We start from the raw sequence: 26,856 nt of genomic DNA, 5'->3' as shown, positions 1-26,856 counted from the left end.
GAGAAGTTTGGTATCAGTGGCTACAAGGAAGCCAGGGACTGCCTATGATAAAGATGATCAATTTCTCATATATAAGTTCAGGTTGAAACTAAGAAAGTTCAAACAAGTCCATGAGAGCCAAAGTGTGATCTTAAGACCACATGAATTTTGAGAACATCTCAAGAACAGATCTGGCCCATAGAACACTAATGACAGAAGACTTTATGAGCTGTGGGGTCACATCAAGAACATCATATATGATGAAAATTAAAGGCCATTAAAAAGATAAGAAAAATGAAAAGACCATAGTAAATGTCAGAAGAGACTGTGAAACTTGTTCTTAATTGTAGAGTAGCTAAGGCAAATGAGAGAAATTATGAATTTAAAAAGCTGAGCAGACACTTTCAAAAGACAAACTAAAATATTATAATGAAATGTATAAAAATCCAGAATTGAAAAATCAAAAGGAAGAATATGCTCGGCATATCTTAAACAGAAAGAACTCAAGAAAAAAATTCAAGCCTTGGGCTCCAATATTGAAGATGCCAAGCACAAGATATTGAACGATATAGGAAGCATCAAAAAAAGATGGAAAGAAGACTGTGATAGGTAGGTTTGTTGTGGCACCTGGCCAATAGACATCTGTGGGGTTAATAAGGTTGCAGTTTAATTGAAGGTCAAAGAGTTAAATGGCTCAGAGAGCCTCATCTTTCTGTCTCTTGCTCTTTGATGATTGGACCAGTATGCAGCTGCTTTAGTTAGTTCGCTGCCTCAACTTGTGAGCTCCACTACCTGTGGGACACCAACTCATGAACCTGTTGCTATAGTTTGAGGTTCCTTGAGACCTAGTTCACCACACTGCTGGTGTATACTACACTTGAGCTGGGGACTGTTGGACCCTGTTATCTGATAGACAGTTGGTGACCTGCCCTGCTGTTTGCTGCCTGTGGCTGGACTGCCTATATTACTCTACAGAAGACTCGGCTGTCTGTTTCCTTGACTTGTGCCCAGCAGCCCTTGTGCATTGAAGGACGGCCAGTATATTAACCATCTCACAGAAGTGAGTTGAACTGAACCCTCTGTATTGTTCTGTGGACTAATTAGCTGTTTATTTCATTGTGTTATATCTATATACAGATCTATATCTATCTATCTATCTATCCATAAACAATCCTGTGTCCTGATTTTTTCTCTAGAGAACCCTGTCTAACACAAATACAGAGTCACTGTACCAAATTTTTTCAATATTCAGCTATTGCAAGGGGTAGCATTAACAAGAACCAATGGTGCTCAAGGAAGAAGTTCAAGCTGAACTGAAAGCATTAGCCAAGAAGAAGGCTCCAAGGATTGTTGTAATAACAATTTACATCTTTCAACAAAATGATGAAGCACTCTCTACTCTATGCCAAGAAATTTGGAAAGCAGCCACTTGGCCATTTCACTAAAGAGATCCATATTTGTACACATCCCAAAGAAAAGTGACCCAAGAGAATGCTCAAATTATAGAACAGTATCATTGATACCACATGCAAGTCAAACTTTACTGAAGATAATCCATCAATGCTTGTCACAGTACATTGACAGGAAGATGCCAGAGTCTCAGACTGTATTCAGAAGAGGAAGTGAAACAAAGGATACAATTGCTAATGTCTTGTAGATATTGGCTTAAACACAAAATATTTTGTGTTTTAGAATGATAATTAGTTGTGCTTATTGATTATGAAAAGATACGTGGACGAGGCTAAACTTTGTGAAGAGTGGGAATTCCAGAATACTTCATTGTGCTCATGGGGAACTTGTGTACAAATCGATTCAGTTGCGGGAACAGAACACGGGAATACAGCTTGGTCTAAAATCAGGAAACGTGTGTCAGGTTGTATCCTCTCACCACACTCATTCGGTGTGAATGCTGACCAAATAAACAGAAAAGTTGGTCTATGTGAAGAAGAAAATGGCCCTGACTTTGGAGGAAGGCTCAATGACAACGTGCACTGTGCAGATGACACATCTTGCTCACAGAAAGTGAGGGGTACTGGAAGCACTTTCTGATGAAGATCAAGGATTCCAGCCTTCTTTTCCGCTCAATGTAAAGGAAAGCACAGTCCTCACAATTAGGCTAGTAGACAACAGGAATGGAGGAGAGATGGCGTTGTCAAGGATTTCAACTTGCTTGGACACTTAATCCATGCTCATGGAAGCAGCAGCCAGGAATCAAATAATGCCTTCCATTGTGTGCATTGGCTGCACAGCTCTTGAAGGTATTGAAAAGAAAAGAGGTTGCTTTGAGGACTAAGGTATGCCTAGCTGAAGTCATGATATCTTCAGTTTCCTCATATGCATTTGAAAGGTGACATTGAATCAGGAAGATTGAATAGGAATCCATGCAGGTGAATTATGGTGCTTCCCAAGAACATCGGAAGTACCATGGACTGCCAAAGAAACAAAACCTCCGTCTTAGGAGAAATACAGCCGGAACACCCTGAGGTGTGAGTATGGGGAGACTTTGTCTCACATGCTTTGGACATGTTTCCAGGAGAGATAAGTCCCTGTGGTAACACATCATGCTTGGGGAAGTAGACACAGTGGCTACAACAATGGCATCAAACACAAGACCATTGTGGGGATGGCACAGTGTTTTGTTCTGTTGTACGTAAGTCAGAACCAACTTGTGGGCACCTAACAAGCACATGTTCTAGTGCATTTATTCTTATATAAGTTTAGATTGTCTCTTGACCTTGATTTTTTTCTGTCAACTTTAGAATTTATATCCACTCCTCATTTATAAACATGATCATATTTTAAAATCAGGTTATTATCCAAGAATTAATATTATGCTAATTGAGGATAAGTATATATGATAACAAAAAAGATGACTACATCATCACATAATTGCCAAACACAGGAGAATCATGGCTCTGCCGAGGTGACATATAACCGTAACCATTACCACCTGTGTCGCTCTTGCCAGCACTTGTTCCTGCATGAAAACAGAGCAGGTGCTTTAACATTGGCATAAATTTGAAAGACCAGCTAAACAGGCACTTGGTACATGAAGGATGGGTGTCATGTATGATTCTGTTTCATAATTTTTCAGGTTTTCGAACCACTGTCATATTATCCTTAAGTTTTATATATTCTATCTTTTGTTTCTTTGAACATATTTATGATTGCTTCTTTACAATCTTTGCTACTGAATGGCATGCGGAGACAAAATGCGTTGACTCTTTCCTTGAGTATATTGCTTTTCTCTGATTTCATACTTTTTAATTTTGTTGTTGAAAATGGGGCATGTTAGGTAATGGGTCATCACAACTATGGATTCGAATTCCCCTCAAACGTTGTATCCATCCTCAATTCTGATGGGCAGCCAGAGATCTTTCTGTTCAGATTTTAAAATGTCTTGTTTTTAATTGATTGGCACTGCCCCGTTATATTTCACAGCTCAATGGCAAGGCTACTTTTTTTGGTGTTTTTTCTCAAGTACCTAGAGCTAGGGAGGCTCCACTTTTTGCAAATCGATTTATTTATGGGTTCAAGAGTGTAAGTTCATAGAGTTTTCAGATCTGCCCAAGTTTCACTTTCTTCCAGGCTCTCTTGTCTCCTGAGTCCGTGTGGAGATGAAAACTTTTAGATAGCCTGTCTGGTGTGTACAGATGTCACTTCCAGTTCACTGGAATTAACACCCCTGGTAATTTCTAGTACACTGTTTATTTTGACTCAAACTTCAATCTCAGACTAACTGAACCTCTGACCTGCTTTGGTGTTTTGCCTTCAGGATGGATTCATATTAGCGATCTGCCACTGACCACAGGTTTGCCTTCGTCTGCCCCAAAGCAAGCATCTATGGCAAGAGAGCTTGAGGTTATGCATGGCCTGCCTCTTCTCTGACTACTGAACCGAACTAGTGGCAGGTGTGATGGCTAGAAACTGCACTTGGCACTTGAATCCCACCTTGACAACCTGCAGTTCATGGATTTTTCATGAATGTGTGCTTTTTTAATTTGTTGCGGTCTTTGGTTCATTTTGAGATTCATAATTTTTTTTACATTGTATTAGGGGCTCATACAACTCTTATCACAATCCATACATATACATACATCAATTGTATAAAGCACATCCATACATTCTTTGCCCTAATCATTTTGAAAGCATTTTCTCTCCACTTAAGCCCTCCGCATCAGGTCCTCTTTTTTTATTCCCCCCCTACCCACTTCCCCCTCCCTCATGAGCCCTTGATAATTTATAGATTGTTATTTTGTCATATCTTGCCCTATCCGGAGTCTCCCTTCCCCCTCTTCTCTGCCGTCCATCTCCCAGGGAGGAGGTCACATGTGGATCCTTGTAATCAGTTCCCCCTTTCCAACCCACTCACCCTCCACTCTCCCAGCATCACCCCTCACACCCTATGGAGAGAATGTGGTAGCTACTTTCCTCCAGAAGTTTGATTTACTACTATTGCCTTTCCTGCCAAATTACAACTTCTTGAGAGAGGATAGTCTCTTTGGCATCTTCTTAGCATTTTTGTTTTCCTTTGGTGCCTCAAAGTGCTACTTATTTCCAATTAACTCTGAACATAAGAAATTTGCAAAGAAATGTAAACAACGCTTCCTAATATTATAAGCTAATCTACTTTTAAAAACACGGTAGCATGGGAAGAATGGGTTTTTGCCCCACCATCTGCAACTTATGCACGAGAATTGTGAAATTGAATGGCATTGAACTGATACATGAACAACGGGGGCATAGACCAGATCCTCTGATTTTTGACTATTTTCTTTTCACTAATCCATGGGGAAACCATTTAGTCAGGGCTGCAAGGTATCACTATACTTTAAAATGTAAGATTGTGAAATCAATACTAGAGGCAGAAGGCTTTGATTCTTGTTCAACAAGCTTGGTAGCGAAATGAAGATGAGAAATGGAATAATAGGTGGCTATTCTCTCCAGCCACCTGAGTGTCCAATGGAGAGGGCGCTACACCTAGCCACTGGTTACTGCCTGTTCACCTTTCACACGCAGTGTGCGTTAGGATGGTGTGGCCGTGATGCTGCGGCAGAATGAGCGTGGGATTCAAGTTTGACAAAGGAAAGCAGCCAAACTCTCTTTCCAGTCGCTATTTAGGACTCGGGAAATTGTTAAGACAAGTGCAATTGTAAACATGCTGTGCTTTAACTTTCTCGGACTGTTTTCTCTTTCCCAACCTTCTAATTTCACATCATGAATATTAAGGTATACTTGGTCGAATTTTCATTTTCAACAAATCTCTTCTTAGCACGGTTTCTTCTCTGTTAGGGGCATTCTGTGGCACGCAGGCAATGTGTCTAGGTCATGTGACACAGATGGATGAAAATAGTACTCATTGCATATTGGTCGGCAGTCTCCCGTGTCGCTGCTGTGGGACCAACCTTCGCTTTCTAGCCAGGATTTTGCAGATGGGCAGGGAAACAGACTTTTAGATAGGGATTTCTCAGTGTTGTCCTCAGACCATAGCCTCACTATCACCTGGCAACTTGCTAGAACTGTAAATTCTTGGGCTCTACTAAAGGTCAGTGGTTCGAGACCACCAGCAACTCATGGGGGGAAAGGACCTGTTCTCAGTAAAGATTTCAGCCTTGGAAACTCTGCTAGACAGTTCTCCCCTTTCACATGGTATGGCTAACAGCCAGAATTGACTCGAAAGCTCACAACAACATCCCCAGGCCTCCTAAACCCCTGTAGTGAAACCCAGAAATCTGTGTTTTAACAAGCCCCAGGGGTGAGTCTAATAAGCACAAATGTTTGAGACCACTGGTCTGGTCATGGTATAGGAAAATGGATCCTGAGAGCTGGAACCTGTGTCAGACAGACATCTGTCAGAGGAGATAGACTTAAAATCTCCCTCCCAAAAGATAGTGACTGAAACAGTGGTAAGGCTGCACCAAGGAGGCAGAAAACTTCCAAGATCCTGTAAAACAAGACCATCTTGCTTGCTCCTGACTCTGATACCTTTCTCTTTATATGAAAACAAATGCAACAATAAAAATGTACACTGGTTAGAGGTGAAAAGTATTAACTCTGTTGATAGAAGTGGCGGGGTTCATGCCGCCTTCTTTGTAGGAAAGGACATTGCTAAACCACGCTGCGTAATAGGATGTCTCAGATTCAGAGCTTTGGGTCTTTAGGGTACTATCTCTCCAGGGCCTTGTGAACACATGGAATGGTATGCAGGGTTAATTGTAGGCAGTGGCTTTTATTGGTGGGACTTACAGGCTGGAATGAAACAAGGTGTCCCAAATCAGAACAGAAGTGAGTATGAATTGAACATGGGATAATTATACCTCTCTCATGCATGCATTTATGGTGTATTCATATCACATCTGAAAAAAATGTGTTTACAAGCACTCCTCTACCCTCAGAAGTATTTTGGTCATTATGTACTTTGTCAACAAGCACTTTATAAAGAAAAGTAGGGCTATGGAATCTAAAGTTAGAGATGTTTTGACTCAAACCCTAACATCCTTACTCACTGTATGTATGATCTTGTGTAAATTCAGAGCTTCTTTATAAAACCCATTTCCTCATCTGGGCACTCCACTACCAGTTGCATTGAGTTAATTCTGACTCACAATGACCTCATAGGAGAACATAGAAAAGAGTTCTATGCCTCGTAGGGATTACACAGCTTTCTCCCACACGTGGCTGCTGGGTTTGAACAGCCAGTGTTTCTTCAGCACTAAACCACTGTGCCATCAGGCCTCCTTATCTGGACACTAGGGCTAAACATTGAGTAAGAACACATGCAAGATAATCAGGCAAAAGGACCTAGCTATAATCTATATTCATGCAATGACAGTGTTATAATTGATGGAGCCCTGGTGGCATAAGTGGAGTGGATCAAGTTTGGGTTTGCCAACTGAAAGGTTAGTGGTTCAAAACCACTAATTGCTCAGAGGGAGAAAGATGAGGTAATATACTTCTTTAAAGATTTACAGTTTTAAAGACCTAATAGAGTAGTTTTACTGTCTTGTAGGGTCACTGTGAGTCATAATTGATGGTAATGGGTACATTAAGGAGTTTATTCTCCCAAGTAAAAAGATCTAGAGTATTAAAATTAAATTAATGGACTGTATTTTTATTTAATATTTGTGTGTGAAAATTTACACAGTTATAACTCATTCCCATCCCATAGTTTCTAGACATAATGACCAATGACATTAGCTTCATTCTTCACATTGTATCAATTGAAAGGCATTTTTGTGATTGAAAAGTTGACCTAAAGTTAAAAAGTTACATAGAGCAGAAGCTTATATGTATCTAGCAGAACAATATGATTAGGCCAGGTTAGTTTAAAGCCAGTAGCTTTCACTAATCACTTCTCGCTTTCATTCCAGAGACCTTTCAGTTTGTGTCCAAAAGGCACCATGGTTTCCCCTTCAGCCTGACCTTCTTCCTGAATGGGATCCAGGTGAACCGACTAAGCTCCTGCTGCGAGCACAAGCATCGGAAAGGCTCCAGGCTCGGAGGCAAACGCGGCTACTTTGGGTTTGTGTGCGTCGAGAGATCGTCGCCCTGCTACAAGTATGAAATCAATGTCTTTTGATAGAGGCCAAGCATTTCTCTGTACAATTTTCTAGAACAGGTCCTAGGATAGATGAGCCTAACCTATATGCTAAGGCTGTTTATAACACTGAGTGAGGTATTTGAAACTACGCAGTATACATCTACACTTCATATTCTCGGGTGCCTTGTGTAACAAAAGCTTAGAACTAGTGGCAGCTCAAAAATCCGGTGGTTTATATTTGTCTCCCCTTCTCTCTCCGCACACGTTGGTACCGAAGGAGGGAGAGAGGGGGGAGTCTTTGTCTTCATCTGACAGACTGGTTTGGGGCTCATCCCTGAACTATGTGTCAAACACATGACTTGTGTAGTTGGATATTGTAGGTTATGCATGTTAGAGTTGTGTCTATATTGCGCTGTGACTCAGTTTTCATTCCACTTCTCGTTCCAATCTCAGGCATAACAAAAACACTTTGCAAAAGGTCAGTGTTGACTGCTTTTACTCAGCGTTCATGTTGAACCCACAGATGGAAGTTAGGAAATCTCCTGGCCATGCAGACTTTTTTCTCCTATAAATGCTTGTGGAAAATCAACCACGTGCCAAGATAATTAATGGCAGTGAACTGACCTAAGTTTTTAGCTCTGCAATGTCCAATGTAATGGGGGGTAAGCAAGTAAATAGCATTAAAATACACTAACGAATATCTGTCAGGCAGTAATAATACTGTGAATAAAGTACTAAAGGGCAAGGAAGAACCATGCATGGAAGCATGGCAAAGTTTCAAAAGCAGATGCTACTATGTAAGTTCGCCAGCATAGGTTCTGCTGATAAAGTTCTTACTGAAAAAACGAGTGTGAGCAAGTACGCAAGCAATTGAACGAGAGAGAGGGAGGGAGGGAGAGTAGCAGAGATTGAGTTTCTTTCCTATCGCATACAATTGGCATGAGGTGGCATCTGACCTCCTCCAACTTCAGAAAGGGTCACGATGCACAGCTTCAGGCTGATTTCTGTGAAGCAGAAGTCAGACTCGTCTCCACCTTCCAATCTTTTTACCAATCCTGATACCACGTCTGCTTCCGTAGCACTATCTAATTCTCTGGTAGGTCCGATATGCCATTGCAGGGCTCACAGAGCCACAGACCATACTCAGGATCATGTATTTTATTAGAAAAGTAGCAGGCGACAATCTGGGTTCAGGATCAACTTATACCGTTTTCAACCAGAACAGTTCTTCTCAGCAGTGCTCACAGTCACCTCTTTCTTTAGCAATTGACCCTGCGCAGACAAGGTTTATAAAGCTACAAGCCCTGTCAATAAGTATTCAGAGCCCCCCAACCCACCAGGAAGCCTTGATTCAAAATGTACCCAGCACCAGCCCTGTGAATAGGCGAATCCAGTTGCCTCGAGTGCTTGGAGGCCTCCCACTCAGCCAGCAAGCATCTTGCCCTAAAGCATTTGGTTTCTTGTGTTGATGTCTTGATGGCCATGTGTTTGTTTCATTTTGTTTTGCTGTGAACTTCCAAGAACACCCGGTTCTGCCCTGGAAGGACAGCCAGAATGTCCCTTTGAAGCAAGGATGGTGAGATTCTGTCTCACAGCTGTCTAACAGCTTGTCGGGAGATCTGAGTTCCCAGAGAAGGACATAATGCCTGGCACAGGAGAGCGACAGTAGACAATAGGAAGGCCCTCAGCAAGGTGTATTGACACAGTGGTGCCAACAATGGGCTAAAAAGTAAGAACAACTGTAAGGATGGTGCCAGGACCAAGCAGTGTTTCCTTCTGTTGAACATGGGATCCCGATGAATCAGAACAGATGTGATGGTACCTATCAACAACAACAATAACTATAAGAGACATCACTCACCTATCTGCTTGTCCTACTGGATGGCTTTCATGTTGCTGTGATGTTGGAGGCTATTCCAGTGGTATTTCAAATACCAGCAAAGTTACTCAGGTTGGACAGGTTTCAGCAGACCTTCAAGAATATGCAGAGGAATAGGGTTTCCACTTGTGTTAAGCCAGGTTGACGAAGAAGTAACTTTATACCAAATAAAGTTCTAGCCCAGTCCAACTCAAGTCCATAAGTTTGTTACTAGTCCATAAGTCCCTCGTCAGACTCATACAGTCACAAGCAATGATGCCAAATGCAGGAATATCACAGGTCAGTGGATGCAAAATCTTGTGGATCCAATGGCAGTAGGCACATATCCAGTGCTCTGGCAGGTCTCAGAGCGACTTGGCATAAAGGTGAAGGCAGAGAAAGAGAGATTCACTGAGTCTTCCTTATAAGTAGGTGACGCCCACAAGGAGGTACCATCAGGCTATGACCTGCTTGACAGGCTAGACTCCATCCCTACAAGTTTATATACCAAGTTTACACGAAGTTATGTAGCTGCCACAGCCCATCTTTTGTCAACCTGATATTTTTACACAACTCTTTAGACATACATAGTTTTTCAACAAAGATAATAGTACAATCATATTTGTGCCTAACAAGATAAAAATAAAATCCATACTTCTCAAAATGTGCCAACCTCATTTTAACATTATATTCTATTAGTGAACAAAACAAAATATTCAATGCCTAACAATTGCAGTTATGTGAATTCCTACCTTAATCAACATAATCATCCATCCATGAAAATGTATAAATCAGCCCCTTCATGCCTTTGTCCCCCCATTTTGGGTATCCAATCTCTACACTTCCTTTTATGGTAACAAGCATGTTCTTATGTTCTTTGATGTGAAGAATCTTCATTCCAGTTGGAACATTGGGAGTTTGTATCCATAAGAAAAGTCAATCAGGACAGGCCACTCATAAAGTCAGCAGCAATAGACACCAATTCACAGGCTCAGAAATCTTATCTTCATCGAGTTGGATTCCAGTCAACTCATTGTGGGCAGCCTCACTTAGCCTCACCAGGGTGTCCATTGACTCTCTTGCCTTTTGACCATTGGTCCTTTCACAAATCCTCAACAACCCACACCCCCTTTGGCTAGGTTATGCCGTAGGCTCAGGTTCTGTACAACCTTTAAACTATAGACCAGCCAACCAGCTCTTGTCTTCTCCTCTAATCCCTGTGAACCAGGTCCATGGATGTCAGTGGCAGACACAACCCATCTCTCTATTGGTGCGTTTCTCCCATTTCCACTCAATAAGTGGGTCCAGGTGGTCACTAGCAAGTATTTCAGGTTCCTCACAGGCTCATTTAACCTTCAGTTATAGAGAGGAGTGTTCCTTTATGGTTCCAAATTTTTCAGCTTCAGGTGTAAACCCCTACTTCAAAATTCAAAAAGACAAAATGACTCCTCTTTTCTTCAGTCTGACAACCGCTATCTAGACAAGTCTCTTCAAAAGCAAATGTCCTAAGCACTGAAAGCACTGGCTAGACCTTATGCTTCCAGAACCTTATTTGCAAGGTTTTTAACTCATTATTTAATAGATCCAATTTAATGTCTGAAGAGAGTGGGCTTATAAAATATCTTCAGATGTCACAACAGTCCTTTCTATCACACATTATGTCAATAATGATTGCTAGAAGAAATATAATTCTAGTACAGCCAGATCCTAAACACATTCTTAAAACAGTCCATTTTTTTCTTCTCTCAACTATCCCATTCATACGCAATATGGTCTTAGGCCTCTGACTGCATCAAGCCAGGGCCAGGCTTTTGGTCAACCATTTTGACTAAGCAGAATGGCCTCAGAGAAGTTCAAGAAACGATTCACCCCCTGAGCTCAAAATTCACATTTTTCACACTCATTTCACCATTTCAGACAGGAATAACCCAAAACAACTTTTAGGCATAAAAACCTTCATTTTCAGAAAACAACCCAGTAAAATGCAAGGCCATATCTGACCTCTGGTCAACAAAAGAAGAAACACTACTATAAGGCAGAGGTCAGACAAGCCTCCATTCTCTAACTTCATGGTTTGTTTCTCTAGTACCCCACTCCCAATGTACCATATGTGTTAGGCTGGACTGACTAGAGAAATGAAATCTGTGACCCTCATATGTATGTAAGAAATGAATTTTTATTAAGAAGTAATTATTTAATGTGAAAACATCCCAACCAGTTCAACTCTAGTCCATAAGTCCGATAGTAGTCCATCAGTCACTCTTCAGACTCATGCAGTCTCAAGCAATGGTGCTGAATGCAGGAATAACACTGGTCATTGGGTGCAAAGTCTTGTGGATCCAGTGATGGTGGACACATCTCAAGAACTAGGGCAGGTCTCAGAGTAGCTTTCCAACTTGAAGGTGAAGGCAGAGAGAAAGAGAGCAGGGTTTCCATACCCTCCTTATGAGAAGGTGACAGCCACAAGGAGGTACCTTTAGGTTGTGACCTGGTTGAAAGGCAAGACTCCACCCCTTCACTGTTATATATCAAGTTGGTATGAACTTATGTAACTATCACATCACTGCTGAGGAATTAGGCACTGAAACCCTTTGGAAAACAGTGGGATATTGTCTGGAACAGTGCTGGAAGACGAATCCCTCAGTTTCAAAGGCACTCAACACAGGAGTAGGCATGAGATGCCGTCTCACAATAGTGTGCGCCTTAGTGATGTCGATGGAGCAAAGCTTTCAGAAGTTTTATTTGCTAATGGATCATAATACAAATTGCAAAGAGACAGCTGAAATTATCCATTAGTAATCAGAATATGCAGTTTTCAACATTTTAATCTAGGAAAATTAGTTGTCCAAAATGAAATGGATCACATAAAGATTGATACTTTAGGCATTAGGCACCAGTGAGCTAAAACGAGATGTTATTGGAAATTTAAAATTGATAATCAGATTTTACTGTGCTGGAATGACAAGTTCAAAAAGAATGGATACATTCATCATAAAATAGACTATTTCAGGATCTATAGTAAGTACAATACTGTATGTGACAGAATAACATTTATATGCCTACAAAAAAGAACAGTTAATACAACTAGTATTCAAATTTATGTACCTATCACTAGAGCCAACAATGAAAAAATTTAATTTTTCCAACTTTTTCTGCTTGAAATTGATCAAGCATGGAATTAATATGCATTAATAAACACTGGTGATTGGAATGTAAAAGTTGGAAGAAAGATAAAGATTAGTAGCTGGAAAATATGATCTTTGTGATTGAAAACAGCTGGAAATTTTGTAAGACTAATGACTTCTTCATTGAAAATACCCTTTTCAGTTACACAAGGAGCCTCTATACACATGGGTATCAATAAATGTGATACAAAGGAATCAATCTGACTACATGTGTGGAGGAAGATAATGTAGAAGCTCTATATCATCAGTCAAAACAAGGGCAGGAGCAGACTGGGAAAGACCAATAATTACTCATATTCAAGTTCAGGTTGAAGCTGAAGAAAATGAAAACAAGTCCATGGAAGTTAAATTTTCACTTTGTAGACCCCATTTCAGTTGAGAGCCCATTTCAAGAAGACGTCCTCATTGAACACTAATGACCAGAGACCAGGCAAATCGTGGCAGTTCACCAGTATTACACATGATGACAGTAGACGGTCACTGAAAAGACAAGAAGGAAGAAAAAGGCTCAAGTAGATTTCAGAAGAGATTCTGAAACTTGCTTTTGAATGTTGAGTAGCTAAAGGGAAGAAAGGATGACATAGAAGCTGAACAGAAAATGTCATAAAGCTGCTTGAGAAGACAAAAAAAAGCATTATAATGAATATGCAGAGACCTGGAGCTAGACAACCACAAATGAAGAACATTGCAGAAACAATTACTTTGATAAAGATTAATACAAGACTAGCTCCAAGAAGGTGGAGGGTAAATACAAGGGCATACCAAAAAACAAAACTAAACTAAACAAAAATGTAAAAATGCTCTGCTGGGCAGAGCTTTCTTAGTACCCATTTTTCACTGCTAGGCAAGCATCAAGAAACTCGCTGTGAGTCAGTGCACCCAGTCGTGTTGCCTTCGGAGGTTCTCTCTGGTCACAGTGTTTTCATCCCTTAAGGCAGTTTCACTCAAACCTTATTTTTTTGTGATGTCCAATTTAAGAGAACACTGTGCAGCTATGAAATTTTATTTCCTGATCAGGAAAAATGCTGCAGAAACTGTCGTGAGGTTGAACACAGCTTACAAAAAGTTTTGTCTACAAGTGGTTTTCTCGTTTAAAAAAGGAGAAATGTCAATTGATAAACCTCGTTCTGGACATCGGTCAACTTCCCTACAGATGAAAATGTTAACAAACTGTGTGCACTTGCGCTCTAAGACCGAACAATGGAGGGAAAAAAAGACCGAACAATGGACCATTGAAGAGATGGGGAAGTTTCTGGACTATCACCGAGTTATAACGGAAGATTTAGGAATGAGAAGGGATGTTAAGAAATTGGTGCCTTGGGTTCTGTCTGAACAGGAAAAAGCATTTACCAGAAACATGCCATGGTTTCAAAGAACAGCTCTGAGCGACCCAGACATTTCCCCCCAAGGTCATTATTGGTGAGGAGACATGGTGCTATTCTTACGACCCTGAAAGCAAACATCAATCAAGCCAGTGAAAGATGCAATCATCTTACAACCCCTCTGTCCCCAAAAGCTCATCGAGTGAAATCAAAGATCAAGACCATGCTCATTTGTTTTTCTGGATGTGAGGCAGGTAGTGAATTTGGAATTCATTCCACCAGGTCAGACTGTCAATCAAGCTTCCTAATTAGAGGTTCTGAAAAGGTTGCGTAACAGTGTGCCGCAAAAAAGACCTGCTTTGTGGCAGATGGTGGACTGGTATCACCACCACAGCAACGCACCTGCTCACACAGCCATTTATTTCAGTGTGCCCGTTTTTTACCAAAAATAGCATGTCTCTCTGGCCCGGCATACCTTATCCTCCTGCCCTTGCTCCGTGTGACTTCCTTTCCTTTCTATGAATGACGAGGGTCATGAAAACACAGCAATTTGACAATATAGAAGAGGTGAAGAAAAAAATGAGGGCTGTGCTGTAAGCATCTAAACAGATGAGTTTGAAAATTGTTTCCAAGAGTAGAATAGAATCTCAGATTTGACAAATATATTAAGTGTAATGAAGAACACTTTGAAAATGATAAGGTTGTTTTATAAAAAAAATACATAGCTTTAAAAAGAAATTCTGTTGTGAGTGTGTGTGTGTAAACCTTCATATGAACCAAACATGACCCTTTGTTCCATTGAGCATCTTTCTACTTTAATAAAGGGTGTGGTTTTAGAAACCATCCTTCATTTTTCTTTTGAGTGAATTACCTCTTCGTCACAGCCATTATTTACAATAGAAGAGCCATCTGGGATACCGAGAGAAACCCTAGGGCCATTTGGAAAAGCTGTCCAAGAACTCTGTTTGCAGTGGCATTGGCTGCCAAGACCAGATGCACCTGAGATTGTCGTATGGAAGTACTGACCCTAAGAAGTGTGTTCTCCTTATCTTGCCCAAGACAATGGAACTGTACAGAGCTACAGGCAGGCTGGCTCCTGGAACACAGGGGCAAAGGCCAAAGGGACCACATGGCTAAGAGGCTGAGGAACAGAGAGACTGGAGGCTGCCTATGGAGAGACATTGCTGTGGACCAAGGACTATGTCCTTAGTGTTTGCTGATTCTGACTTGTGGTCACCTATTAACTTCTCTGTAAAACCCCCTTAATATTGCATATTGTCCATCACCAGTTTTGTGTGGCTACTTCAGTGAATTATCAAACCCTGTAGAAATAGAACGCAGTGGGAGCAATGGTTGGTGTCAGATTACATAAAGAAGGATGAAGTCTTGGAGGCATGTCTAACTCTGACCTGTGAATAGGGAAACCAGATATGTCCACTCCTAGTGCTGTTTAATTCAAACGAAAAATTTCAAGGTTCCCTGAAATTATTAGCAAAAAAACATGTCTCCAGGAATTGATGGAACAGAATTACACTGTCAAAAACTTGATGATGTACTGAAAGCACTCACTAGTCTCTGCCAAGAAATTTGGAAGAGAGATACCTAGCCAAGTGACGGAAAGAGACGCATGTTTGTGCCCATTCCAAAGGAGGTGATCTGTCAGAATGCGGTAATTATTAAGCAGTATCATTATTATCTCATTTAAGTAAAATTTTGCTGAAGGGAATTCAGCAACTGTCGCAACAACAGGGAGTTGCCTGAAATGCAAGCCAGAACCACAAGAGGAGGTGGCCCGAAGGATATCGCTGCTGCTGCTGTCAGATGGCTCTGAGTTGAAAGAAGCAAGAAAAATGTTCACTACGGTTTCACTGATGATGGAGCATCTTCCACTGTTTGGATTGTAGCAAACTATGGATAACTTTGAGAAGAATGGGAATTCCATAACCCTTCACTGTGCTCACACAGAACCTGTGTTTAAACAGAATGAGGGATACAGTATGGTTTACAATCAGGAAATATACATGTCAGGGTTGTATCTTTTCACCATACTTAATCAATTTGTATGCTGAGAAAATTGTATGAAAGAAGACTCGGGATTTGAGGAAGACTCATTATCAACCTGGAATGTGCAGTTGATACAACCTTGAGTACTGAAAGTGAAGAAGACTTGAAGCACTTCTCATGACAAATAATACAGCCATCTGTATGGATTTCAACCCAATGTAAAGAACACAGAAATCCTCACTACTGGGCCTATAGACATCACGATAAATGGAGGAAAGATTGACGTTTTCAAGGATTTAATTTTTCTTGGGTTCATCATCAATGATAATGATAGCAGAAGCCAACAAATCAAATTATTTATTTCACCTGGCAAATCTGCTGCACAGGAACTTTTTTTTAAATGTTTAAAAGAAAAGCTGTAGTTTTGAAGATGGAGGTGAGCCTGACTCTCTGTCTCACTCACTTCTGCGTGAGAGTGAACCAGAACTCACTAGACATCTTTTCTGTGTACACTCAATTCTTAAATGATCACAGCCAATCATATAGCTTTAAATAGAATCTACGTGCAAGCCATTCTTAATTGAATGGTTGAATTCAGTTGAATGCAAATTATTTTTCATTGTTTCAAATCCATGTGGTAACTGAACAATGAGTAAGGAGACCACAGGGAAAGAAATTCATTTGAAATATGGTCGTGGAAAAGTATAATTAATATATTTTGGACTTCAAGATGAACAAACAAATCTACCTTGAGGAAGAGCCAGAATGCTCCTTAGGATCCAGAATGGTGAGACTGTGTTTTGTATACTTTGGACATGTACTTCAGTATCAGGAGAGACTCATCCTGGAAAGGTATAGAGATAAATACAAAGAGTAGGACCACCAATGAGATGAAATGACACAGTAGCTGCAACCGCGGGCTCCAACATAACAACATGTAAGAATGGGACAGGGTCAGTGTTTGGTTCTGTTGTATAAAGGATTGCAAAGACTCAGAGATGGCTCTATAGCACCTAATAACAACAATATAAAAATTGGGGAAACTTCAGGAAAACTTTCAGGAAAGCATATGAGGGGAGTGAAATTAAGGGGTTTGAACTTTAGACACATTAATTTTAGTTAATTATTAGATAGATTCAAACAACAATTATTGTGATTATGATACAAATCTGGGAAGCATTTTGTTCTATTGTACATGGGTTGCTATGAGTTACACTGTATGCAATCTAACAAAAGCAAGAGTTAGATAACTAGGTGGAAATGATGAGGAGGCAGTTGGATCTATAAATCTGATTTCAGGGGATCTTTATAGGCTACAGATATAAATTCAAGAGTGGTTGCCACACATCCATGTCCAGAAGAGCCTGTTTAAGTAGCAAGAAGATGGAACCAACCTGAATGCCCATCAGTAGAAGAATGAATAAAGAGACTCTGGTTCCTACACACAAAGGAATGCATTGCTTAAAAACAAAGACATAACCATGAACTACTAACGTATGATGTGGAAGGCTCTGGAGAACAATATACTGAGTAAAGTAAGCCAATAATAAATGGTAAATAGTATATGAGACCCCTGTGATAAGGGAAACATATGACAAATAAAGATAAAGATATTCAAACCAAAGGGAATAGACTTTGGAGGTTGCCAAGTGAGGAAAGGCAAGGGGGTGAAGATCAAGCAACTAGCTGGACTGTTAACTTGGGTGCAATGGGAGATAAGAGGGAGAAGAGAAATCCACGAGCAGGTGAAAGTTAACTATTGAAATATTTCAGGTGGCGGGTGGTGTTGACTGGTTAGTAGTCTAAATTAATGAATACAAAGTTGATTATCATAAACATAAATCCCCACATAATAAACTCTAAAGTTGAAAAAGAGAATGGCTTGCATGTAGATGCTATTAAACCTATAAGATTGGTGAGATGACTTACAAATGGAATGCGCACAGAGAAGCTGTCAGATGACCTCTGGTTCACTCTCGTTTAGAGGTGAGGGAGCAAAGAGAAACCAGCACAGGTCTAAGCAAAGACGCGGGGATAGGTCTCAGATGGAAATCCCAGAAAGTGAGTTGTGCTAGAAAAGAACAAACTATTTGAAGAGTAAATGTGTGCTTAACTTGGTCAACTCTGTAGATAGGTTTAGTAAACGGAAGATTGAGAGTAAACATGAAGTTGATAATGTGTGGTCCTTGGTCCTCGGGATGCAAGTTGCACCAGTGAAGCAGTAGGGATGAAAGTCTGGTTGGAGTAGGCTTTAGAGAAAGCCTAAGGCCAGAAGTTAGAGGTGACAAGTTTTAAGAGTTTACTATAAGGAAAGGAAAAGGCCCGGAGAAAGAATGTGGGAGTCAGATGAGGTTTTTATTTTTTAAGATTGAAGATACTATGTTTATAATTTTATGGGATCCATCTCCTAGAGGAGAAAATACATGTTATTATATCATTATTTTTAATCTATAATTAAATTATAATGTAGAAAACTTAAACCAAACTCAATCCCGTCAAGTGGAGTCCTTCTTATAGTGACCGTGGGACAGAAGAGAACCACCCTTGTGGTTTTCCAAGGCTGTAGGTCTTTCCAGGAGTGAAAGTCTCATCTTTTCCCCAGAAGTCGATTACCTCTGTTCTTGCTGGTGTTCAGTGTGCCAAGTCGGTTCCTGCACATGGTGATCCTATGTCCAACAGAGGAAATCACCATCCGGTGCCTGCTAACAACATACTGTTCTTCGGTTTGAGCCCATTGTTTCGGCCACCATGTCACTCTACCTTGTCAAGAGTCTTCCTCTTTGTCTCTGCGTCTCTCCTTTATGAAGCCTGATGTCCTTCTCCAGGGACTTGTCTCTATTGACAACATGTGCAAAGTATGTGAAATAAAGTCTCACCATCCTTATCTCTAGGGAACATTCGGGTTGTCCTAACACATATCTGTTTGTTCTTTTTTCTGTCTATCGCACTTCGAACATTCTTTGCCAGTACCATATTTCAAATGTATTGATTCTTCTTTATATAATATAGAGCATGACATTTCTAAATCTAAGTCTAGGGCTCAAGTGATGGTGTTGCCTTGTAGGAGAAGCAATCTGTTGGAACAGGAAAGAGTTGGAGTACAAACATGGAACAGAGAAAGAGAGGTTGGCGCATGTGCTACACTGTTTGCGGATTGCTATTGTTTTTCATTCAAATAGGAAGCACACTGAATCTGCTGAGGCTAAGGCGGAGGGAAACAGAAGATGGAGGCTTTAGGAGAGAGGAGAGTTTTGAAATAATTATCCACATAGTGGGAGATGACTGGTCTGTGGCAATATAGGAGTTTCTGACTGTACTGAGGACCCACCTGATGGTGCTTTCTCATCCCGACCTCAATACGGCAACTTCATGTAAGTGGGCAAGTCATTTAATTCAAAGAATAGTTGATGAGCTTAGATGAAATCACACATGCACAAATACACAGCTAGTTTTGTAATTTCTTGATAAATCCAAGTTCTAATATTTTTAGTACTTACCACCTTCTATGGACATTTAGTAGTCGTTACCACAGCCAGATGTTACAAATTGATGACATCCACTATCCTAGTCAACATTTCCAAGCCTCTGTCAATGTTCCCTACAATTTAGTGCATCATTGTCATCTCTAGTTTCTTTCTTCAATATTTTTAAATAATAACAACATTGTGGTGATATTACAGAACAAGGAACCCTACTGTGCCAGACAAGGTTCTCTAGAGAAAAGAAATCAGGACATTTATGATTATATGTAGATGATAGATAGATAGAACATGAAGAAATAAACAGCTAATTAGTCTATGGAGCAGTACAACAGGCTCAGTTCAGCTCATTTCCGTGAGACAATCAATACACTGTCAGTCCTGCAACTCACAAAGACTGCTGTGTGCAACCCAAAAGAAGCAGACGACTGAGTCGTCTGTAGAACAATACAGGCAGTATGGCCACAGGCAGCAAACAGCGGGACAGGTCACCAACAGTCATCCAGATGACAGATCCAACAGTCCCCAGCTCAAGTGATGTATATGCCAGCAGTGTGGTGAAGCAGGTCTCAAAGGAGCCTCAAACTATAGTCACACAGTCCACAGGTTGGGTTTCCCACAGATAGTGTAGCTCACAAGTTGAGGTGGAAAACGAAGGCAGCTTCACACTGGTCCAATCATCAGAGAGCAAGAGACAGAAAGGTGAGTCTCGCTGAGCTATTTAACTCTTTGCCCTTCAATTAAACTGTGATCTTATTAATCCCACATGTATTTATTGGCCAGGTTGGCAAAATAAGCCTACCTTTCATATCTACCCTTATCTAAAATGCACAGTTCTTATATGATAGTGGTTTTTCTGTCTTTTTTCATAAGTGTTTCTTCAAATGAAATTGTTGAATACTCAAAGTAGGAAGGCATCCTTTGTTGCCATCTTGTTTCAGCCCAGGCAAAACCCAAGTCACAGTGACTCTGAGGGAGTAGTGAGTGATCGCTGGAGTTGTGCTTGTTTGACCTTAATCCATTTGATCCCACTTGGGCTATTCCCGAGGCACCAGACCCGCAGAACTTCAGTTTGAGAATTGTTCCTAAAGTGACCTATACCATTTAAAATATCATATAACCTTGCTGTGTCACATGCATAATAACACCTTTAGTTACCTTAGCAAAAACCTGAAAAAGCAAAGCAAACCAACCAACCAACCCACCCACCTGTTGCCACTGAGGTGGTTCTGACTCATACTGACCCTCTAGAACAAAGGATTCCTTTCCCATAGGGTTTCCACAGCTGGAAACTTTCTGGAAGCTGATTACCGTATCTTCGTCCCACAGAGCACCTAGTGTGTTCAAACCACCAACCTCTTGGCTGGCAGCCACTGCACCATCCGAAATCCTTTTAGTTATTGAATGGAGTACATTTCTCCTTCCAATTTGTTCGAGATCAAGTTCATTTTAAGTAATGTGAAAATCCTGGCTGTGGAACTTTGGAGGAGAGCATGATAAAGTAAGGCAGCAGCATGCTCTTATACAAAATGATTCTAATTTGCCGTGTTAGGTCCTGAGACAGCAGAAAGCCTCCATGCTAAGCGTTTCCAAAGTGCGGAGGTTCCGCAGCTCTCTCGCCCTGCAATCATGGGAACGGTTTGAAGCGGCACAATAGTTATTTTCAGTTGCTCGAGTGAAAGCCAGCAAAGAGAAGAAGTCTCTAACCCAGTAGAATGCAGCCTGTTTTGAGCTTTAGTCATCCGAATCAGCACCTCAAATTATACTCAGAAGTCAAATAGGTAGTCCGTGACGAGGAGCCCGCAGACGTTCCCCACTTCGTTTGTCCAATTCCCTGAAGCAGATGGGGAATAAAAAGTGTGTGCGTGCAGGAGGGAGGCATGTGCACGGGCGCAACATAAACTAAAAGTAAACGCACATCCGAGGCTCCAAATCAATAGAGTTGGTCTTTCTATTGATGAGGGAAGAGCAGCTTGCACAGAGGTAACGTTAGTAATCATATTCCGTGCAGCTGTAAGACTCCCTTTGTTCCAAGGAGAGCCATGTGCTAAGTACATCATCGTTAAAGTCAAGAAACATTTATCATGCTTAGCACGGGTGAGGGAGTCTTACCATCCATTTTTCACAGTCTGTTACTTTGAAAGCAAAACCATTTAGCTTTATTTTATTAAGAGGTACTGAAAAGAAGAGTGAGCTAAGGAAGTTCTCATATGTGGTTGTTGGGAGAATTGATTAAGATCTATTGCTAGACTGGTTCTAGACTGGGAGTGACTGAAATTCTAAGGGTATCCCAGTAAGAGTTAGCTATTGCATTTGGTTCATGCTTTGACAATAAGTATTGCTCATAGCTTTCTTCAATTGACAAGTGTTGACTGCCTTTATTATTCTGGTGCCGTTATTACCCATCACCACGATGGCCTCAGATCCACTGATAGATAGATACATATTCATATTTCCAGAGAAGTAGTAGTGTGGATGGAGCCCAGACCTTTCCAGGTACTGGGTTATCTCCAGACTGTTGTTGAGTGGGAACGTCTACTGTTCGTGCTTGGCCCTAAGGAGAGTGAACGTGCAGTTTGTCTAGTGGTAAGACCCATCGTGGAACATCTGCCCTAACCTTGCTCATCTCGAGAGCTCTTCTTGCGATACAGTAAGACGGCTTCGATTCCATGAGGAGTCCCTGCGTGCTGCAAGGCGTTACTGCACTTTGTTGCTAACCGAGGTTTGGAGTTCCCAGTCCACTCCGAAGTCCCTTGAACATTTCCCAGTTTTTAATGAAGAAGTATTTTTCTGGGGAGGAAAATGCAAGATCTCATTGCAAAAAAAATAAACTTATGGATTTTCTTCTCCCCAAAATTAGCCATAGAAAACTTTATGGAACATGGCTGTAACTTCGCATACATGAATCACCAGGAGGTATACTTGACAGCGACGGAGTTTATACGGAAGGCACGGGTCTAGGTGCCTGGAATTGGAGGGAGATCGTGGAGTCTAACAGCCTGAGCTGGGCTTTTCCCTCCATCACTCATCTGCTAACTTCGGGAAAGCTATGAAACCCTTTAAACCTCAGTTTTCTCATTTGTAGAATGGCAATGATAAGTCTTAATTCATAAGTCTTTGAGATAGTGATTATGATAATGATAAGATTATTGAGCACTTACTCCATACCAAACTTTTTGATATATATATATATATATATGTATATATATATATATATATATATAGAGAGAGAGAGAGAGACTTTATCTTACAGATTATATATCTCCTTACTTGGTGGATTTGAATGCAATGCTTTTATAATGATTATTATTTTGATTAACATATTTTGGCTATTACTAGAATTATTACTTGGATATTATCTTCAGACATGGCAAAAGAGCTTTAGAAGAACATTTGTTCACATTTACTTTTATTAAAACTCATTGAAAAAATATTTTTCCTACAATGGCACAATGCACTAATCATCTTGCTGGCTCTTCAGATTTGACTTTTAATGGCTCTCTATAACCTCTAAAAATCGCCGTCATGCTAAAAGAACAAAAGTTTATTGCCAGAAAAAATATCAAAAGACTGTAGTACAGGCTTCAAAAGGCCTGGAAAAAATAAATGGCCTGAAAACAATAGTGGCAGTTCTACTAGAATAAATGTGCAGGCTCTGTGGGTGTTTTTACTTAGGGTGCACCAGTTGACTATATGTGCTTCTTTTAAAATCAATTATATTTCTTTAGACTCAAACTTGGGTATATGTTTTTTGTTTTTAAACTCTTGTTATGTTCTCAGAATAACACATAAGGTTAGATTGACATATTTTTCCTTCTGATTGCTTTCATTTCAACTTGCATTTGTAATGCCTGTAAATCTGAAGACTCGTTTATCACAGATATTTTACTTGAATTATATGTATGTATACTGGACTCAGATATGAGGTCACCTATATACTTTAAAGCAAAGGTTTCACTTCACGACTATAGTGCTTAGTTGTTGAATTGTTTCTTGTTTATTATTACGGACAAGACCATTAAGATTATGTTGTGCCAGGAGTGGGAAGCAGGGAGGGAAGGGTAAAAATGAGGAGCTGATGCCAAGGGCTTAAGTGGAGAGCAAATGTTTTGAGAATGATGAGGGCAAAGAATGGACAAATGTGCTTTACACAATTGATGTATGTATGGATTGTGATAAGAGTTGTATGAGCTCCCAATAAAGTTATTTTTTAAATTACCATAAAGACAAACAAAGACTGTTGTGCTCAGTCATAAGCTTTTAGTATCACTGAAGAGAAAATATTTTAAGTTTAATTAACATATGTGTTCCATAATAAAACTATTTCTCATAACATTTCATTTTAGAATAAGACATAAGTTATTTTAAAGCTTAGAATTTCCACAATGCCGTATAGAAAGGTTAATGAACACTGCCTGTTAATATTTTATAGGTGCATTATTGCAATGGGGCTTGACAAAAAACCATCTTCATCAAAAATCAGAAAAGAAACTGCTGAGAAAAGAGAGGAATTAAAGAAGGATGGAGAGAAACTGAGGAAGGTGAAAGAGTACATGACACCAAGAGGGAATGAGATTGAAGGGACCAGAGCTTTGGCCTCAGCCATTGTTTCTGCTCAAGAAGAACCACAGGCCAGAGAAGTGAGGACTGCTGTGGAAGAAATGGAAAGTAAAGGGAAACTAGGACAAGACACCTGGGGGGATGACCAGGAAAATGCATTCAAGTATGGTAAGCAGCAACACGGCATTCGTTTGTTGTCCCTGTTGTTATTGCTTCTTTTAAAGATGCTGACATTTGGCAAACTATCTTTCAACTGCTGTTAATAAGTTATGTTCTCACTCTGTGGAATCTGTGACCCCTGCCTCTACTCTTTGTTCCTGTCTTTCTTGCTTTCCTATTTATCTAACATCCATCCATGTATCCAATTACCTTTGTATGTATTCACACAGTCATTTACACACACACACACACACACACACACACACACACACACACACTGAAGAGAGAAAGATTGAGAGGATCGTCTTCAATAGCAAAGATAACAAGAAGAATACAAGTTAATAAGTGTTCTGCCAGGTACTTACTACACCCTGTCTCAGTTTATTTTCACCATCCCCCATGACAGGTATTGTTACAACTTCCATTTGACAGGTTGGAAAACAGAGACTCCAAGAGCGTAACTTGTTCAATGTCATAGAAAGAAAATAACAGAATTTTAGGATTCATATTTAGATTTTTCTAATTCAAAAGCTCATTCTTTTAACAGTAAAGCCCCCTCTTTGGCCTGCGTGCCCCTAGGATGCCCGGGAGGCAAAGCCTGGACTGTGAAGCAGTCGCCCTGGGCTGGAATGGCCCGCAGAAAGTCTTTTCAGGAGAGAGGCAGGGTCCAAGTAGATTTTCTCCGTTTCCTCATTTTGTTGCTCAAAAGTTTCAGAATTGTGCCCCTCCCCCCCAAAAGTAAAAATATGTACTGAGCTATTAAGGACCGGGTTTTCTTTTATATGTGTGTGACTAATAGTTATTTCATCTAATACTTTGCCCAGTTCACCTCTGTCCATGGTTCCTTCTAGTCATCGTTCTTATTTTGGTCTGAATATTTAACTATGACAAAAACTACAGCATGTGGATTAACAACGGGTTTTTTTTTGAGGGGTGCTGTAATTTAACTTTCCCAACTTGGGGGTTTTAAAAAATATTCAATAAAGGCTTTGCATTTTCTTAAATTTGGGGGTGGGGGGATTGTTTCTAAAAGCAGCATGGGCAGCGCTGAGTGGTGAATTTCATACCCACAATAAGAATTTGCTCCCCAAATCTCTATTCTGCATTGGCTAGGTAATAAACTCTAAGTGTACATTCCTATTTTAAAAAATAGAAAGCAAGGGCTTGACCTACAGAACAACCAGTGATTCTAAAGGCCACAGAAGTTCAAGTCCAGGTCAGTGGGGTCGCTTAGCAGCTGGATGGATGTTGACCTGGTATTGACTTACTTCCTCACTAGGGGCGATAGTAAACAATAAGCTAATTAAGCTCCCTCCAGGAAAGAAAATGAGGTGGAGCAAACTGACAAGGTTACGTAAAGAAACCTAGGGCACCACACCACTGTTCATATTGCAAACAGGACAAGCTGATGCAGAAGGGGTGTGTTCTTGGCGCTGAAGCTAACAGACTGCCTGTGGTTCCCTGAAGGTTAATGTTTAGGTGGGAGGATGGTCGTGAGCAGAATAAAAGTCAAAACTCAAAATGTCTCTTTGCCACCGAGTTCAGGATTTCACAGCTACCCTAGCGTGCAGGGCAGAACTCCCGTGGGTTCCAAAATGGTACCCGATAGCTAGCAAGCCGGGTTTTTCTCCCACCGAGCAGCTAGTGTTTCCAACTACTCACCTTGCCGCCTGCAGCCCGACACGCGGGACCCACCATGTCACCAGAGCTTCAGGCAGTCCCCAGTTTTGTATGTTGAGAGAAAACACAGACACGTCTGCAACGTAGAATACAGGACCTATTTTGGTGGTTCACTATACGGTCCTTCAGTATTGTGCTCTGCTTCTAAATGTATCGACAGTGGTTCCTGTCATTGTGTGGCTTGTACTTCTCCAATCTCCATTCATGTCTCCATCAGATGGTATTGATGTCAATACAGCGCACGATATGTGTGCTTTCTCCCGCCTTCCAATCCCTCCCCTCCCAGCCCCAGCCACTGTGCCTACAATCCCGTATGTTTATCAGGTGCTTGCTCTTCCTGAACTTCTTCTAGACATGCTTCAGAAATAATTGTTTCCAATATTTGGTCGCAGCTTTGTGAGTCTGATACCACCCATGTTATAGAGCTTCTCCACCGTCCTCATCCCGCGACCCTTTCATGCAGTTCATGTGGTGGTGACCCCCCCCCTCCGCCACCAAAAGTTATTCTCATTGATACTTCATCACTGTCATTTTGTTGCGGTTATGAATTGGGCGACCCTGTGAAAGGGTTGTTTGACCCCCAAAGGGGTCGCGGCCCACGGGTTGAGAGCCACTGCTCTAGATGAAGAACCTGAAGCCTGAAAGTGAGGTCAAGTGTTAAAGATCACACAGCCAGAAAGCATGTCAACTGAGCGACGCGGCTGCTTAGTCCAAAACCCTCGGACTTCACCCCTGGGCACTGCTATCGACAGGACTGCAGCAGTTCAGTTATGCTGTGTGACCTCCTGCTTGGTTTGTGAACAGTAGCATACATGTGTGTCTGTGTGTGTATCCGTGAATTGTCTCCACTCCTACTTTTATGCCACCTTCCATGAGCCCCTAAAATTGCATTCTCCGTCTCCCTTTGCTTCCATTCTACGTAGGTAGCACGGCCTCGCACGGCCTGCAGAAATCGTGTGTCCTTCATAAAACTCCAGAACAACAGAGGCTAGCGATGTTTGGAATTAACATTACTTAAGATCATGCATCAAAATTAATAGGGATACATCATCTCCTGTGTACCTGTATCTTATTTTCTAACTCCTTTGTG

General features: G+C 40.8%; 1 protein-coding gene across 1 annotated transcript in view; it reads left to right on the top strand.

The window, feature by feature from the left end:
• Positions 1-26,856, top strand: part of ERICH3 (glutamate rich 3) — a 127,432-nt gene that overhangs the window by 48,973 nt on the left and 51,603 nt on the right. The window contains exons 9-10 of the mRNA XM_075537396.1: positions 7,350-7,536; positions 23,800-24,095. Coding sequence (XP_075393511.1) covers positions 7,350-7,536; positions 23,800-24,095 — 483 coding nt within the window. The remainder of the gene's footprint in view (positions 1-7,349; positions 7,537-23,799; positions 24,096-26,856) is intronic.

Source organism: Tenrec ecaudatus, chromosome 1, assembly GCF_050624435.1.
Source record: "Tenrec ecaudatus isolate mTenEca1 chromosome 1, mTenEca1.hap1, whole genome shotgun sequence".
In the NCBI taxonomy this organism is placed as follows: domain Eukaryota; kingdom Metazoa; phylum Chordata; class Mammalia; order Afrosoricida; family Tenrecidae; genus Tenrec; species Tenrec ecaudatus.
This window is presented reverse-complemented; position numbering and strand designations above follow the sequence as displayed.